We start from the raw sequence: 16,817 nt of genomic DNA on the forward strand, positions 1-16,817 counted from the left end.
GGTTCTAAGTGCCCTGAGCCTGGACTGTGTGTAAGAGAGAAATCTGAGTCATGAACCAGGCTCTGCCCCCTATTCATTTAGCAGACCTCAGGGCATGGCCGGGCAGGAGGTCGGGTCGCCCTTTGGCTGCAGCCTGCCTAGGCCTCTGGAGCTGCAGGGAGTCTGCTGGGCAGTGGGGACCAGTCCCTGGCTTAGTCTCCGGGACTGGAGCTCATGTTGTCAATAGAGGGTGGGCGGATGCTGGCCTCCCACCAGCAGCCTGGTGGACTGGTGCCAGTTGGCTCCTAGCACAGCTCTGACAATGTGTCCCAGGCTGGCCACGGACCCATGGCCCTGGACCATTCCCACGGCCTACTCGGTGTCTGGCATGACTCCCCCCCATCATTGGGGGCCCCGTCAGGAAGGCTGGTGTTTCGAACTTTTATTGTGGACGCAGCCAGAGAGTCAGGCATTTGTTGTCTCTGACTAATCTGGTCTCAGCCCCTTCCCATTAGTTGTTTTTTGTTTGTTTTTTTTCTCCTCAGCCTGAGGCATGCCCTAGGAACAGGGTAAGATCTCGGGGAATCTGTAAGGTTTCTGAAATTGTGCGTCAAAAGCAGTGGTTCTCTACCTGTGGGTCGCAACCCCTTTAGGGGTCGAACGACCCTTTCACAGGGGTCGCCTAAGACCATGGAAAACACATATATAATTACATATTGTTTTTGTGATTAATCACTATGCTTTAATTATGTTCAATTTGTAACAATGAAATTGGGGGTCACCACAACATGAGGAACTGTATTAAAGGGTCCCGGCATTAGGAAGGTTGAGAACCACTGGTCAAAAGTGTTCCTGCTAGGGGAAGAGGGCTGGAAGCTTTTCTCAGATTCTCAAAGGTATCCATGAACAAAGAGATTTAAGATTGCCTGAATGGGTGAGGATTTAGGACAAAAGGTGGCTGCCCAGTCTACATTCCTGGCTGTGTTCTACAAGACAAAAACACTCCTAGTACTTCCTCCCAAGACTGAATAGGAGGGACTGGGGCCAACCCACCTGGCTTCCAATTGCAGCTTCATCACTTTCTACCTGCGTGACCTTAGTCAAGGTTCTTAACTTCTCTGTGCCCCAATTTCCACATTGATAAAGTAGGATCACTTATTTCATAGGGTTGTTGTGAGAAATAATAAATATAAACTTAGAAGAGTTACTGACACATGGTAAGCCCTATACCTGAAGGTGTTTTTATTTGTTTGTTTGTTTTTAATCCTCACCCAAGGATTTTTTCAATTGATTTTTAGTGAGAGTGGGAAAGACAGAAATATCATTGTGAGAGAAACACATCGATTGGTTGTCTCTTGCATGAGCCCCGACCAGGGCCCAGGTCGGGGAGGAGCCTGCAACCAAGTTACATGCCCCTGACCGGAATCGAACCTGGGACCCTTCAGTCTGTAGGCCGACACTCTATTGACTGAGCCAAACCAGCTAGGGCTATATGAAGATATTAAATAAAATGTTTTAAGATCCTGGTTTTGTATGATTAAGGGGCCTCTGCTTTTGAGGGAAGGACCAACCTTTCCCTTTCTTCTGGCTCCTCACCACCTCCCCTCACCCTTCTGTCTGCCCCAGGTATGAGCTCATGTATCAGTGCTGGAGTGCCGACCCCAAGCAGCGCCCAAGCTTCACCTGCCTGCGAATGGAGCTGGAAAACATTCTGGGCCACCTGTCTGTGCTATCCACCAGCCGCGACCCCTTGTACATCAACCTTGAGGGAGCCGAGCAGCCTGCTGAGGAAGGGAGCCTGGAGCTGCCTGGTGGGGACCAGGCCGGGAGCGGGGCTGAGAATGGCAGTGGCATGGGGGCAGTGGGGGGCACCCCCAGTGACTATCGGTACATCCTCAGCCCTGGAGGGCTAGCTGAGCAGCCCAGGCAGGAGGAGCAGCAGCCAGAAAGCCCCCTCAACGAGTCCCAGAGGCTACTGCTGCTGCAGCAAGGGCTACTGCCCCACAGTAGCTGTTAGCCCCCAGGCCGAGGGCATCCGGGACCACGCGCTGGCTCTGCTGGCTAACCTAGCCCCATCTGACCCCAGCCCAGGCAGCAAGGCGTGGAGGCTCCTGTGGTAGTCTTCCCAAGCTGTGCTGGAAGTCTGGACTGACCAAATCGCCCAATCCCAGTTCTTCCTGCGGCCACTCTGTGGCCAGTCTGGTCTCCTCAGTTCAGGCCTTGGCTGGGTGGAGGTGGGCCAGGCCTGGTTGTCTAAACCCAGGCAGCTGGCAGGAGGGGGTGGTGATGTTTCCATGGTTACCATGGGTGTGGAAAGGAGTTGGAGGAGAGTATATCTCGCCCTGTGGGCCCCTACTCTCCTGACTGAGCTGCCCCTCCTGCTCAAGTGCATGCATTGAGGTGTTTCTGGCCTGGAGGCCCAGGTTTGCCCCTCCTCACAAAGAGATACCATTGTATTGTTCCCCTCCAGGTGAGAGTAGGGGTTGGTACAGTCAGGACCTAAGCCCTATGGAGGAGGCAGTGGGACACTCTCAGGTCTGAATCGTTGTCACCTTCCTGCTTACCAACCCTGCTTAGGCCAGAAGTAAAGTGCAGCTGACCAGGTTGTAGCAAGGCATGCTGGATAACCACAGGCTACAGTTTGCCCAATTTCTAAAAGCAGTGCCCTGAGCCTAGCAAGAAGGGGTGCTGTAGGGCTTGCCCAGGAACGAGTGAGGCCAGAGAGGAGACCAGGAGCCCCTCTCCATGCGCTCTTATGGTGTGTCTGAGCATGCTACCAAATCCCCAGATATCCTAAGGCTAACAAAGGCAGCTGTGTCTGAGCCCAATCCTCACAGCATCCCTAAGTCACAATGTTTCCTCTCATTGGAGACCCTCTTCTGTCCCAGGTCTCCAGAGATAGAGAGAAAACACCTAATAGCTGATGTGGGTGAGGGGGAGTTACTGGAGCCTGGACCCCAGTCCTGGCTGGGGGAGTGCATGGGTGGCCCCTGCTGTTAGGAACATTTCCACACTGTTAGATGCTCTTTAAAAACAGAAATAAAATTGAAGACTAAAGACCCAAGGCTTTGTCTCTTACATGTTTACTTTTTCCCCAGATCACAAAAATGAAGCATCTCTACATAGGAAAAAGTCTGGAAAGACATATGCCAAAATGCTAACAGCTGTTATCTTCACATGATGTGATTAAGGAGGCTTCCCAAGTTTTTTGCATTGAGCACAAACTGCTTTTGAAATTAGAGAAGACCCCAAAGAATCGTATGTGAAAGATAATAGTCATTGTAGACAATTGGGAAAATGCAGAAAATCATTTAAAAAATGCTAAAATACCTAGATCCCACTACATGGAAAATAAACACCTTTTGAAAATGCAAATGTTTTGCCCTGGCTGGGTAGCTCAGTTGGTTAGAGTGTCATCCTGCTATGCCAAGGTTATAGGTTTGATCCCTGGTCAGGGCACACACAAGAATCAACCAATGGCCCTGACCGGTTTGGCTCAGTGGATAGAGTGTCGGCCTGCGGACTGAAGGGTCCCAGGTTTGATTCTGGCCAAGGGCATGTACCTTGGTTGCGGGCACATCCCCAGTGGGAGATGTGCAGGAGGCAGCTGATCGATGTTCCTCTCTGATCGATGTTCCTCTCTCTAGCTCTCTATCCCTCTCCCTTCCTCTCTGTGAAGAATCGATAAAATATATTAAAAAAAAAAAAAAGAATCAACCAATGAAGGCATAAATAAGTGGAACAACAAATCAATGTTTCTCTCTCAAAAAAAGTGCTACAGTGCTGCTGGTCCTGGGGCCAGGCCTAGAAAAAAGAAAATGCAAATGCCTTGAAAAAGTTCTTCACCTTGAAACAAGGATAAAAAGACTGCACTGGCTGTCTCCTACCCCTCTATCAGACTTCGCCTTCTATCCTTGGGGTGGAGACTTCTATCCTTGGGGTGGAGACTTTGTTCTCACCTTTACATCACCTTTTTTTTTTCTTTTTACAGAGAGGAAGGGAGAGGGATAGAGAGTTAGAAACATTGATGAGAGAGACACATCGATCAGCTGCCTCCTGCACACCTCCTACTGGGGATGTGCCTGCAACCAAGGTACATGCCCTTGACCGGAATCGAACCAGGGACCCTTCAGTCCACAGGCCGATGCTCTATCCACTGAGCCAAACCGGTTAGGGCACCTTTACATCACCTTTACACTGTTGCCTGGAGCCACGGGTATCTGGGAAGAAGTGGACAAAGAGAATGTTGAGCCTCTTGAGGATTAGAAATAAAAGCATGGAGTTTGCTTGCAAGTATTTCCACCTGAAAATTTTAGTTTAGAAGCTTTAGAGCCAGCTCCTGGGAAAGTGCAGCAGGAGGCGTGAGAAACAGGCGCAGCTCTGTACTGAGAGCTGTGGGGGAAGTGGGCGGACACAGGCATTATTGCTGGCTAAAGGTAATGGAATGAGACAGCTGCTTCTGAAAAACCTGTTGCCGATACTCCAGATTCTGGTTCTCACGTCAATCACAACACCTGAATTAAGTTCAGAAAAGTGGCTTTCGGAAAGTTTTCTGTGATTTTCCTGAACTGCAGGTAATGATTACCTGTGAAGTAGTATATGGGAGTTATTGATTGAGAAGATCTATACTCAAATAATTGTTCACTAATGGTCTATTACATGCCGGGCACTGTGCCTGGCACTTCATATATGATCCCACTTAATACATAGAGCATTCCTATAAAGTGGGACTATAATTGTCATCCTCCCATAGGACGGAAATGCCGAGTAACTTGCCTAAGATTGTATAGGAGCTAGCAAAAGTAGGATTACAGTTGTAATACAATAAACAATAATACACAAATAAACTTGTATGCACTCACAATGGTAAACCTACTCTTGCCCACCCCTGTATAGCTACTGAGTGGTAGATCCACGCTCCAAACCCACTAAGTCAGAGAGCAGAGCCTGTGCTCTCCTCCCACCGCTCCAGGGAGTACCTGAAGCTCTATTGTACTCATGTCATCTTTTGGGTGAAAGCAGTCAGTAGTAGGCACCGTTTAAAATGTACAGGAGTTCTCAAATGAGTGTGTGGGAGTTATCTACCAGTAATTAAATCAGCGCAGATAATTTTATCAGCTTAGTATCTTTTCATCAAGCACCTTGTCCCTGACCCCACCCCCAGCCCCAAACCAGGTATGGTCAACGGTTTTGAGATAGGTGATAATAGTGGAATTTAAAAAAATTTTTTTATTGAAATATAAGACACAAAAAGCACACCAATCAGAGGTGTATGGTCCTTAAGAATATTATAAACATAAATAACCAATAACATTACTAGCCCTCCAAAAGCAACCCTTGGACCCTGCTGCAATCTCTATCTCCTCCCTCTTCCCCATAGGTAACTTCTGTCCTGACTTCTAACACCATGATTAGTGTAGCTGTTTTGGAAGATCATATAAATGGAGTCGTACAGGTTGTATTATTTTGCTTGCCTTCTTTTACTCAGTTATTTGTTTTCCAGAATCATCTAACTGAAAGATTAAAGTCGGCGGTGCATGGGGAGGCTAAATAGCCATCTTAGAGGGTGAATAAAGAAAAATAGAATTTATTTAAGGAAAAGGGATTGGGGAATAGGGATACCCAAAGGGAAGGACTACATAGCACTGAGCCAAAGGGTATTGGGTCCAAAGGGTATTGGCAGCAAAAATACACCTAGGACAGTAAAACAAGGAAGGGCGTCGAAGAAGCAGCAGGAGAGCCTAGACTGGGCTGCTTTGGCTCACTGGGAAGTCAGAGGAAAGGGGGCCTTGGGGACAGGTTCAGGGGGTTAGTCCAAGATGAGCTGCCACTGCCCATTGCTCCCCTGGTTGCAAGTCTCATGGGGTCCCTTAGAGCAGTGGTTCTCGACCTGTGGTTCGCGACCCCTTTGGGGGTCGAATGACCCTTTTACAGGGGTCACCTAAGACCATCGGAAAACACATATATAATTACATATTGTTTTGGTGATTAATCACTATGCTTTAATTATGTTCAATTTGTAACAATGAAAATATATCCTGCATATCAGATATTTACATTACGATTCATAACAGTAGCAAAATTACAGTTATGAAGTAGCAATGAAAATAATTTTATGGTTGAGGGTCACCACAACATGAGGAACTGTATTAAAGGGTCGCGGCATTAGGAAGGTTGAGAACCACTGCCTTAGAGGTTAGGGGATATGTGCCTGGGTGGAAAGGAGAAGGGGAAGGGAATGGTACAGATATGCTCCTTAGAGGGAGAGCATGTACTGGGTTATTTGTCCTGAGTGTATTTATCTCTCTTTTTAAAAAAAAAAAAAATATTTTTATTGATTTCAGAAGGAAGGGAGAGGGAGAGAGAGAGAGAAACATCAATGATGAGAAAGAATCGTTGATCGGCTGCCTCCTGCATGCCTCCTACAGGTATGTGCCCTTGACCAGAATTGAATCCGGGACCCTTCAGTCCACAGGCCGACACTCTATCCACTGAGCCAAACTGGCTAGGGCTATTTATCTCTCTCTGGCAGGTGGAAATCTTAGGGGGGATCTCAGGAGAGGGTCTTAATAGAATATTCATCACCTTTCCAGGTGTGCTCTTTCAGGATCGTGGTCTCGGTTAGGATGAACTAGCCTAAATCTCTCCTGCTTGGACATGTTTTCTGAAATATATATTGATATAAGCCTTTTCCCATAGCTTGGAGTAGATGGCTTGTGCCTGCAGAAGCAAGATAAGATGAATCCCCCTTTACTTGACAGCCCTCTGCACTCGCCTGCCTCCCTTGACTCCCTTGACCAACTCATGCCCTCCCCTCTGCTTGTGCACCCACACCCTCACCCTATATTGCATACTTCTACCCTATATTAGAGAACCTAACCACCACCTCAGGGCTGACACCGACATACCAGTCTCAGCCCGCTGTGAACAAATGTAATAAAATTTCTTAAACTCTCACAAGATCTCCTAGCCTGGCTCCTTTCAGTGAGGACCTCAGTCTCCATTGATTGGCCAGTGCCAGGACAGGGGGTCATTAGTCAATGCAGCTGGTCCTGAGGTAGCCAGGGCCTCACTTGTCTTCTGGTTTTACTGCTTTTCTGGGCCTGGAGCTGAAATACAACTGAGGCCTAGATGTTATCTTCAGGGAGGAAAAGGTCAGAGGGTCTAATTGCCTGATGAGCAATATGAAAGATCAGGGGTCCAAATCACATGGCCAGTGATATACTAGGGGAGGATAGGTTACCCTGGGGGCCAGGATCTTGTTTTCCCAGTTTTGCCCCTTGCATCTGGGGCTTTCTATCCTGGTGACTCTGTACCTGGCTCATCGTCCTTGCTCTGCTCATGTCTGTCTAACACTAAACAGCAATTTTGAGAGGCAGGGGGTCAAAGATTAGAGATGAGTAAAACATTTGGTCTTTTAATTATTATTATATCTTTTAGCTCAGCATTTCTCATACCTCAAACAAGATCCTTCAGACAAACCACCTGAGATTCTTATTAAAATGTAGACTCTTGCCGAAACCGGTTTGGCTCAGTGGATAGAGCGTCGGCCTGCGGACTGAAGGGTCCCGGGTTCGATTCCGGTCAAGGGCATGTACCTGGGTTGCAGGCACATCCCCAGTGGGAGATGTGCAGGAGGCAGCTGATCGATGTTTCTCTCTCATCGATGTTTCTAACTCTCTATCTCTCTCCCTTCCTCTCTGTAAAAAATCAATAAAATATATTTAAAAAAAAAAAATAAAAATAAAATGTAGACTCTGATTCAGTAGTTCTGGGGTGGGGCCTGAGAATCTGCATTTCTAACAAGTTCCTAGGTAGCACTGAGGCTGCTGGTCTGAGGACCACACTTTGAGGTACAAGCACTATGCTCCATCAATAATTTGTAACTGTGCAGCAAGTGTTTAAAAAAATCATTCAGTGACTGCAATATGTAATCATTTTAACAAAATAACACTAATGGAAAAGATTGTAATATGACTTCTACATCTCATAAAATTTAATTTCTTTTTCTTAATGTGTTTCTATTGGATATTTTTCTATTAAAGAATTAATCAAAATTAGTTTATCTTTTCACATAGATGTCAAACACGCATGGTAAAAAATTAAAAAGGTATAGAAAGGTATACAGTGAAAATAAGTTGCCTTGCTCTGGCCCCTCTGTTATTCTCTCCAGAAGCAACCACTGTTATTGATTTACTAGATGCCCAGTGCAGGAAATTCGTACACTGGCAGGAGCTGGGGAGTGGGGGTAGAGGGGGGTCCCTCAGCCTACTAGCCTGTGCCCTCTCACAGTCCGGGAGCCCTCGGGGGATGTCGGGCATCCTTAGCGCTGCCGCAGAACTCAGCTTCTGGCTGAGCAGCGCTCTCCCTGTGGGAGTGCACTGACCACCAGGGGGCATCTCCTGCATTGAGCGTCTGTCCCCTGGTGGTCAGTGCCCATCATAGCAACCGGTCGTTCTGCCATTTGGTCGATTTGCATAGTAGCTTTTTATTATGTAGGATGGTGAAGTTTTTAAGGGATATTTTACCCATATACTTATTTTTCTTTTATAAAAATTATTGTAGCCCAGCTAGCATGACTCAGTGGTTGAGCATCAACCTATGAATCAGGAGGTCAGGGTTCGATTCCTGGTCGGGTCACATGCCCAGATTTCAGACTCCATCCCCAGTAGAGGGTGTGCAGGAGCAGCTGATCCATGATTCTCTCTCATAGTTGACGTTTCTATCTCTCTCTCCCTTCCTCTCTCTGAAATCAATAAAAATATTAAAAAATTTATTGTACATGCTCTTTTGCCCCTTGTTCTTTTTATTAACGATACATATAAGTAAATGGCTAATGGTCTATATTCTGGATATTGTTCTAAGTACTTTCACTCATTTAATCTTCACAACAACCCTGTACATTAGGTACCATTACTGTTTTCATTTTATATATGCAATTCAAATCTAGTATACCCTACAGAGCCTCTACAATATGAAGATTTCCCCTAGCTGTACATATGCAGCTTTTAAATATTAGGCAGTTTCTTTAACAAGTTCCCTATGAGTAGACATTAAATGAATGGTGTGAGTAAAGCGAAACGAAGAGTCTAGTAAAGTTTGTAACTGGAAGATTTGGTGAACAAAGAAGTTATTAACCAGAGCCTAGGGCACAGAGGGGAAAACTTCTAACCTCAGTTTTCTAAGAATGGAAAGACAGAATGGGAAAATAATACTTATTTCACAGTCCTGGCGTGTAGGCAAGTTATGTAAATGTTAGGCCCGCCTCTTCTTCCCCAAAGAGAAGACAGGATTATGTGCACTCTTACCCTTGAGGTGGTTTGCTTGAGGGCGCCTGATAAAGAGGCTTCTCTAAAGTGTGTTAGCCTAAACAAAAACAAAAAACGACCTGGGAGAAGCTGTGTGGGCCCTCCCTAAAACGCGGAGCATGAACTGGGTGAAAGGAATGTCACATTCCCACCCAGATGGCTGTGCCTGAACTTTGCTCAAATCCGCTAAGAAATCCTGGGAGGGACACGGGGTTGCCGCTGGGGACGTTCTACCCACGGGATCGCCCGGGGAGACTCCCACAGGGGGGAAGGCTGGGGTCACGGGAGGCTGGGGAGACTGCAGCCACTAGCGAACCGGCCACTGGCGGAGGCCGCTCGCAGGGTCACATGTGGGCGCGCTCCGCCCCAGCCCGGGGTAGAGGCCTCTTGGCGGCCGGCAGGACACAAGCCCCTTTGTCCCCGCGGCGTGGAGGGGCCCAGCTGCGAGGTCCGAGAGGGGAGCGGCTGGCCGCCGGCCCAGGGCACCCGCTGCGGCGGCGGCGGCGGCGGCGGCGGGAGGGGACGCTTCCCGCCAGGGTGGGGTGAGTGACCTCCAGAGGCCTGCGGGCTCCCAGTGGGCCCTCCCATGGCCCAGAAAACATTCCACTGTCACCTAACACGGGCGCCGCTTTTGTTAAAGCCAAGTTTGTGTAATTCACCAAGGAAGGGCTGATTGGGCCAAAAGCAAGAGAGAAAGACCGGTGAGCTCCAGTTTTTACGCCCGGGAGCTCCCGCTTACGGAAACAAAGCACCCCCAGTTTGTCCAGAAGAGCGAAGGAGCAGTATAGGCAGTAGTTGCCAGGGAGGACAGGGAGGGAGAGAGCGAGGTGGGCGGCAGTCATCTATGCAGATTGGAGGCCTCAAGATGTCCCACCCAGATGGCTGGGGCTGTGGGAGTGCCACGTGGAAGAGAAGTCTGCAAATGCTTACTGGGCAAAAACGTGAATGGAGAGGAGGAGGAAATTGCTCAAGCCAAAGACCACATCCAGTTCAACAAACAATTTTTCAATGTATTTTTACAGGCTGGGTTAGCAGTAGTCTTTCATTAAAATGAAACATTATATTATGTATAATGTCAATATGCAAAATGGATGGACATCATAAATGAGGCCCTCGAAACATTTAAATCATCATTGTTAGGATATACTTTTGTCTACGCAAGAAAGGTCCAAACTTACAGAGAATTTTTATCAGTTTGAGCCAAACTGATGACAATGCCAGGAAGCCAGATCTCAAATGCTCGTTTCTTTTACACATTTTTATTGTTTTTAATCTTCACCCGAGGATATTTTTTCCATTGATTTTTAGAGAGAGTGGAAGGTAGGGAGTGGGAGAGAGAGAGAGAGAGAGAGAGAGAGAGAGAGAGAGAGAGAGAAACCATCAATGTGAGAGACACATGGAGTGGTTGCCTCCTGCACTTACCCCACCTGATGGGGGATCAACCTGCAACCCAGGTATATGCCCTTCACCAGGAATTGAACCTGAGATGCTTCCATGTGAGGGCTGGTGCTCCAACCACTGAACAAATTTTAATTTTTATTTATTTAAAAATATTTTTATTGATTTCAGAGAGGAAGGGAGAGGGAGAGAGAGGTAGAAACATCAATGATGAGATATAATCATTGATCAGCTGCCTCCTGCATGCCTCCCACCTGGGATTGAGCCCACAACCTGGGCATGTGCTCTGGCAGGGAATCAAACCCACAACCTTTTGGTGCACAGGATGGCGCCCAACCAACTGACCCTCCTTGGCCAGGGCTTTTTTATACATTAGGAATTAAGATTATTATGTGAAGGTGGGAGAAAGCAAGGCAGGGATTGGATCATTAACGAGATTGTGTGCACTCTGGAGAGTGGTTTGCTGGAGGGGGTCTGCTAAAGAGGCATTTCAAAAGCCTAAACAAAACAAAAAACAATGGATATGAATTGCTTAATGCAAAGATAACCTTTCATTTAGGCAAGTTACAGGCCTGAGGTATGACTACCCACCATGACTGCCCAGTTGGAAATATATGATGAAATCACCCTTTGTGGTTACTTTTACAGCCCACACTTTATTTGTGACCTGAGGTATACTTAGTTCAATTACTGAAATTTATAGCTAAAAGAGAGAGAGAGAGAGAGAGAGAGAGCAGAATCATTTGTTACTTGCTCAGATGTCCATTGTAAATGCAGCAAGTATTTCTAGCACTATCTTACATTATCCCGAGTTGCAAACTTGGGGTGAATAAAGGGTTTAATCTAATGGAAATTGAGCCCTGCAACGCACAGTAGTGTCTTCTAGAAATACACTGAATATTATTGGATCTGTGCAGCTTTCTTCCAATTCTATTATTTCCTTTAATCAGATTGTGGGTCCTTTTTTGATAACTGGAAACAATTTGACATTATAATCATTGTTCCTAACACTCTGTTCAAGCATATACTACCAGGAATCTTCTTATACCTTTGTAAACTTTATTATTTTTAATCCAGAAACTTTAAAATATTTAACTTACATAACAAACAATCTTTTGCTTTGTGTTTTTAAAAGAGCTTTACATGCCGAAACCAGTTTGGCTCAGTGGATAGAGCGTCGGCCTGCGGACTGAAGGGTCCCAGGTTTGATTCCGGTAAGGGCATGTACTTGGGTTGCGGGCACATCTCCAGTGGGAGATGTGCGGGAGGCGGCTGATCGATGTTTCTCTCTCATCGATGTTTCTAACTCTCTATCTCTATCCCTTTCTCTCTGTAAAAAATCAATAAAATATATTAAAAAAAAATAAAATAAAAGAGCTTTACAACCCTGGCTGGTGTAGCTCAGTTGGTTGGGTGTCGTCCTGTGCACCAAAAGGCTGCTGGTTTGATTCCTGGACAGGTCACATGACCTGGTTGCAGGCTTGATCCCAGTAGGGGACATGCAGGAGGCAGCCTATCAAATGTTCCACTCTCATATGGATCTTTCTCCCTCCCTCTCCCTTCCTCTCTCTAAAAATAAATAAAAATATTGGGGAAAGAGCTTTGAATAGTAACATATTTAATGTACTTGACAATGGTACAGGGTGGAGACTATTCTCCCGTTTGTTCTGAGGAGGCACAAAAAAGTTAGGTAACTTTCCCGATGTCACCCACTCATAAGTGACAAAGCCTTCTGGTCTTAATCGATGCTGTAATTAGAAAATATTTCCAATGCTCAGAAAAGTTTTGAGACAAATAGAAAGCTGGGTGTGTCCACCACCAAGCTTACCAGTAAAAATCTCACTTTATTTCCATACTTGATTATTTGACTTTGATATTTTTCTTTGGTTGATTTCTCAGAAAGAACAGTAGTCTGAGTTTTTACAATATTCCTAGTTTCTCTATAGCATTTATTTATTTGTTTGTTTGTTTATTTATTATAATTTTTTCTTTTCTTAAGACTCAGGAGCAATCAGGGTATTGTAAATCCTGATTACGCAGACACTAATCATGAATAATGCAAACTCCAATCATCATGTTCTAATCTGCCCTCCAAAAGGAGGAACAGGTGCCTGGCTGGTGTTGCTCAGTTGGTTGAGTGTTGTCCCGTGCACCATGCAATGAAAGGTTGCTGATTCGATCCCCCCCCCCCTCCGTCAGGGCCCATCCCAGCAGGGGTGTGCGGGAGGCAGTCGATTGTTGTTCCACTCTCACATTGGTGTTCCTATCTCTCTAAAATCAATAAAAAGCCCTGGCTGGTTTGGCTCAGTGGATACAGCGTTAGCCTGCGGACTGAAAGGTCCTGGGTTCGATTCCAGTCAAGGGCACAGGCCAGGGTTGTGGGCTCAATCCCCAGTGGGGGGCGTAGAGGAGGCAGACTATCTATGATTCTCTCATCATTGATGTTTCTATCTCTCTCTCCCTCCCTCTCTGAAATCAATAAAAATATATTTTTTAAAAATAATAAAATATTGCCTGAACCCCCAAGAATATCTGACCAGCACCGCTTGTTGGAGGAACTTGACCGGAGATGTGTGTGCTGTGATGAGGGTTCATGCCTTCCTAGAGCAGTGGGGCCTTGTTAATTACCAAGTGGACCCGGAAAGCCCGCCCAGGGGATGGGACCCCACCTACGCCTCACTTCACTGTGCTCGCTGATACCCTCTCTGGGCTGGTGCCTTTACACCTTCGATCACCTCAGGTCCCTGCTGCTCAGCAGATGTTAAATTTTCCTGAGGAGAACAAGGAAAAACCAATTGATTTGCAGAACTTTGGTCTCTGTACTGACATTTACTCAAAAAAAACCTTGGCAAAGAGTAAAGGTGCCAGTGCTGGAAGGGAGTGGACAGAGCAGGAGACCCTGCTGCTGCTGCTGGAGGCCTGGAGATGTACACGGATGATTGGGACAAAGTGTCAGGGCAGCCAGACTCAGGATGAGTGCACCCTCCACTTCCTGCAGCTCCCCATCGAGGAGCCGCACCTGGAGAACTCGGCCGCCTCCCTGGGGCCCAGGCCTACCACCCGGTCCCCTTCAGCCAGTCAGGAAACCCGTCATGAGCAGGTAGCCTTTCTGGCATCTGAGGTGGAGCTCCAGTGGCATCTGCTGCAGCTAAAGCGGCTTTGGAGGAGTTTTCTCAGTCCGGGAGGAGGTGCCCCTGGAACTGGTTGAAGCTCATGTCAAGAAAGTACAAGAAGCAGCTCGAGCCTCTGGGAAAGTGGATCCCACCTGTGGCCTGGAGAGCCTGTGTTGCAGGCACAGGCCGAGGAGCTGGGAAAGCTTGAAGGAGCTGAAGAGGAAAAAATGGAAACAGATGCTGCCCTAACCGGTTTGGCTCAGTGGATAGAGCGTCAGCCTGCGGACTCAAGGGTCCCAGGTTCGATTCTGGTCAAGGGCATGTACCTTGGTTGCGGGCACATCCCCAGTAGGGGGTATGCAGGAGGCAGCTGATCAATGTTTCTCTCTCATCGATGTTTCTAACTCTCTATCCCTCTCCCTTCCTCTCTGTAAATAAAATATATATATAACAGATGCTGATGGCCAACAGCCTGAAGAGGCAGGAAACAAGGAAACAAAGGGGAAAACGAAGCGGATGAAGGTGATACAGCCCAAGATGGAGACAATGAGAAGAACAGCGAGAAGGAACAGGATAGTGAAGTTAGTGAGGACCTCAAGTCAGAGGAAAAGGAGTCTGAAGAGAACAAGGAACTCACTGATACTTGTAAAGAAAGAGAAAGCGAAATTGGGAAGAAAGTAGAACATGAGGTGTCCGAAGGACACGTAGCCACGGCCGCAGCAGCTGCTCTCCCCTCAGCTGCAACCAACGCCAAGCTCTCCCCTCAGCTGCAACCAACGCCGAGCACCTGGCTGCCGTGCAGAGAAAGATCAAGTCCCCGGTCGCGCTCCTGGTTGAGACACAGGTGAAGAAACTGGAGATCAAACTCCGGCATTTCGAGGAGCTGGAGACGATCCTGGACAGAGAGAAAGAGGCTTTAGAGCAGCAGAGGCAGCAGCTGCTCACTGGACGCCAGAACTACCACGCGGAGCAGCTGAAATGCGGGAATTGCGAGCCCGCCAGCAAATGGAGCAGCAGCAGGGGCAGAAGCCTGCACAGGGCCACCAGCACACGGGGGGGCCGGGCCTGGCGCCGCTGGGAGCAGCAGGGCACCCCGCATGCTGCCTCACCAGCAGCCCCCGCCCTACCCTCTGATGCAGCAGCAGATGCCGCCGCCCCGCCCGCCCCAGCCAGGTCAGATTCCAGGCCCAGGTTCCAGGATGCGGGGCAGCCCCCGCCAGACCGCGTGATTCCCACCGTCGCAGCCAGCATCCCCCGCCCCGGTATTCCTGCTGGGATGCCGCCATATGCCAGGAAGCATCCTAGGACCCCGGGTCACCCTCAGGGCCCCCAACGGCATGTACCTGCCCCGCCCCCCCCCCCCCCCCCCCCCCCGGGAAAAAAAAATCCCGGGGACTAAAGTCCCCCCCCCCCCCCACCCCCCCCGGCGCCCGGGTGGGGGGGGGTTGGGGGACCCCCAACCCCCCCCCCCCGCAGAGGATGACCAGACACATTCCTCAGCTTCCTGGTCTCTTTCAGGATTTTCCTTCTCACAGGCCAAGCACGCGTCCATCTCCCGCTCCCCATTCCGCTGGCCTCCCCTCTCCAGCCCCGGCCCCTTGGTGTGGGTCCTCCCCGGTGACGGTGTGCCCGGGCATTCTAGTTGTGTCTGTGCTGGTGTGGGCATTCCGGGCTCTATCATTCCGATTGTCCCGCGGTCTTGCTTTGTCTTACGCCTCTGTGGATAACGTTTTATAATCATTTCTTTTTTTTTTTTTAAATATATTTTATTGATTTTTCACAGAGAGGAAGGGAGAGAGAGAGAGCTAGAAACATCGATGAGAGAGAAACATCGATCAGCTGCCTCCTACACATCCCCCACCGGGGATGTGCTCACAACCCAGATACATGCCCTTGACCGGAATCGAACCCGGGACCTCTCAGTCCGCAGGCCCATGCTCTATCCACTGAGCCAAACCGGTTTCGGCAATATAATCATTTCTTTTTATTTCCTTCATTGCGTTAAGGGAGAGCATTCAAAGTTAACAGGAACCAAAAACTGGTGGTGGGCAGAGGGACAGCCAGCAGGGACAGCCCTAAGGCATTGCAAGTGGCCTTATTCCTGCTTATCTGAGCTGAGGACGCGCTGATGGTGACGCCTCCGAGGCTTTGGCCACCCAGAGAGGCGCCCGAATCAAAGGACGGGGAAGGGACCCCCCTGGGCTTTCTCTCTAGTGAGGACTCGGGCCGCGCCCTTGCCCGGCCGCCCGGCCCGCAGATGGAAGATCGCTGTTAGCGCTGGGAGGGGAGCACAGGCCGCGCCCTCCCCTCCGGGGCCACTGGGCCTGCTCCCTGCTGGGTTGCGGTGGGTGTTTGTTTGCCGAGGCAGCGTGAGCTTGGAGGGCTGGCCTGGGGGAGCCGGCCAGGAAGGTTCTGGGCCGAGGGCAACGCCACCCTGGGAACTAGCCCACTTGTTCACTGCTTGTGTGCATTCTTTTTCTCTTAGAAAAAAAGAAAACCTACGAAAAAGGAAGTAGATGGTGCTGACATTTAGCTCATGGTTAGGCTGGCGGGGGCAGGTTCCCACGCTGCCTCTTGCAGCACCAGGGCGAGTGGACTTTAGTGAAGCGGTGCTTTCGGGTTGGGGTGGGGCCAGCAGGTGGGGCCTGTCGGGGTCGTGCCTTCCCCTTGTTGTGGACCACTGTTCGCGAGAATGAGACCACCGATTCCAATCAGGTCTTAGCAGCAAGCGAGGATTTATTGAAAGCTGGCCAGCGACTGCAACAGGTCCTCCACACAGGGAGCCCCAACCTGCTGCAGCCCCAAGCCTTTCTCTAATAGCCTTTTAAAGGGTGTCACAAGCTCGACAGTGGCCAGTGCGGTGTCACACCTGGCTGGAGCTTTTAACCACAACCCAGTCTTTGAACAATCCAGTGGAAACTACCTACTCTTTGAAAGTTTACAGATTGACATCAAGATACATAGAGTACAAAGAAGTTACAAAATTTTCTTTACGTCAGTTAAAGGTTACATATCTATA

The 16,817-nt window shown here is 48.6% G+C and overlaps 1 protein-coding gene, 1 non-coding gene and 1 pseudogene across 5 annotated transcripts in view; 2 read left to right on the top strand and 1 right to left on the bottom strand.

Moving 5' to 3' along the window:
* Positions 1-3,043, top strand: part of TYRO3 (TYRO3 protein tyrosine kinase) — a 15,877-nt gene extending 12,834 nt beyond the window's left edge. For all 4 annotated transcript variants that reach the window (XM_023757490.1, XM_023757489.1, XM_023757488.1 and 1 more), the window contains one exon: positions 1,606-3,043. In XM_023757490.1, coding sequence (XP_023613258.1) covers positions 1,606-1,996 — 391 coding nt within the window. In that variant the 3' untranslated portion in view covers positions 1,997-3,043. The remainder of the gene's footprint in view (positions 1-1,605) is intronic.
* A 9,636-nt stretch (positions 3,044-12,679) lies between these two features.
* On the bottom strand, positions 12,680-12,807 carry LOC111826903. The gene has a single exon (XR_002830354.1). It is a non-coding gene; the product is annotated as a U8 small nucleolar RNA (small nucleolar RNA).
* Positions 12,808-13,196: 389 nt separating this feature from the next.
* Positions 13,197-16,817, top strand: part of LOC102421894 — a 31,996-nt pseudogene continuing 28,375 nt past the window's right edge.

This window comes from Myotis lucifugus, unplaced genomic scaffold (assembly GCF_000147115.1).
Source record: "Myotis lucifugus unplaced genomic scaffold, Myoluc2.0 scaffold_109, whole genome shotgun sequence".
NCBI classification, from domain to species: domain Eukaryota; kingdom Metazoa; phylum Chordata; class Mammalia; order Chiroptera; family Vespertilionidae; genus Myotis; species Myotis lucifugus.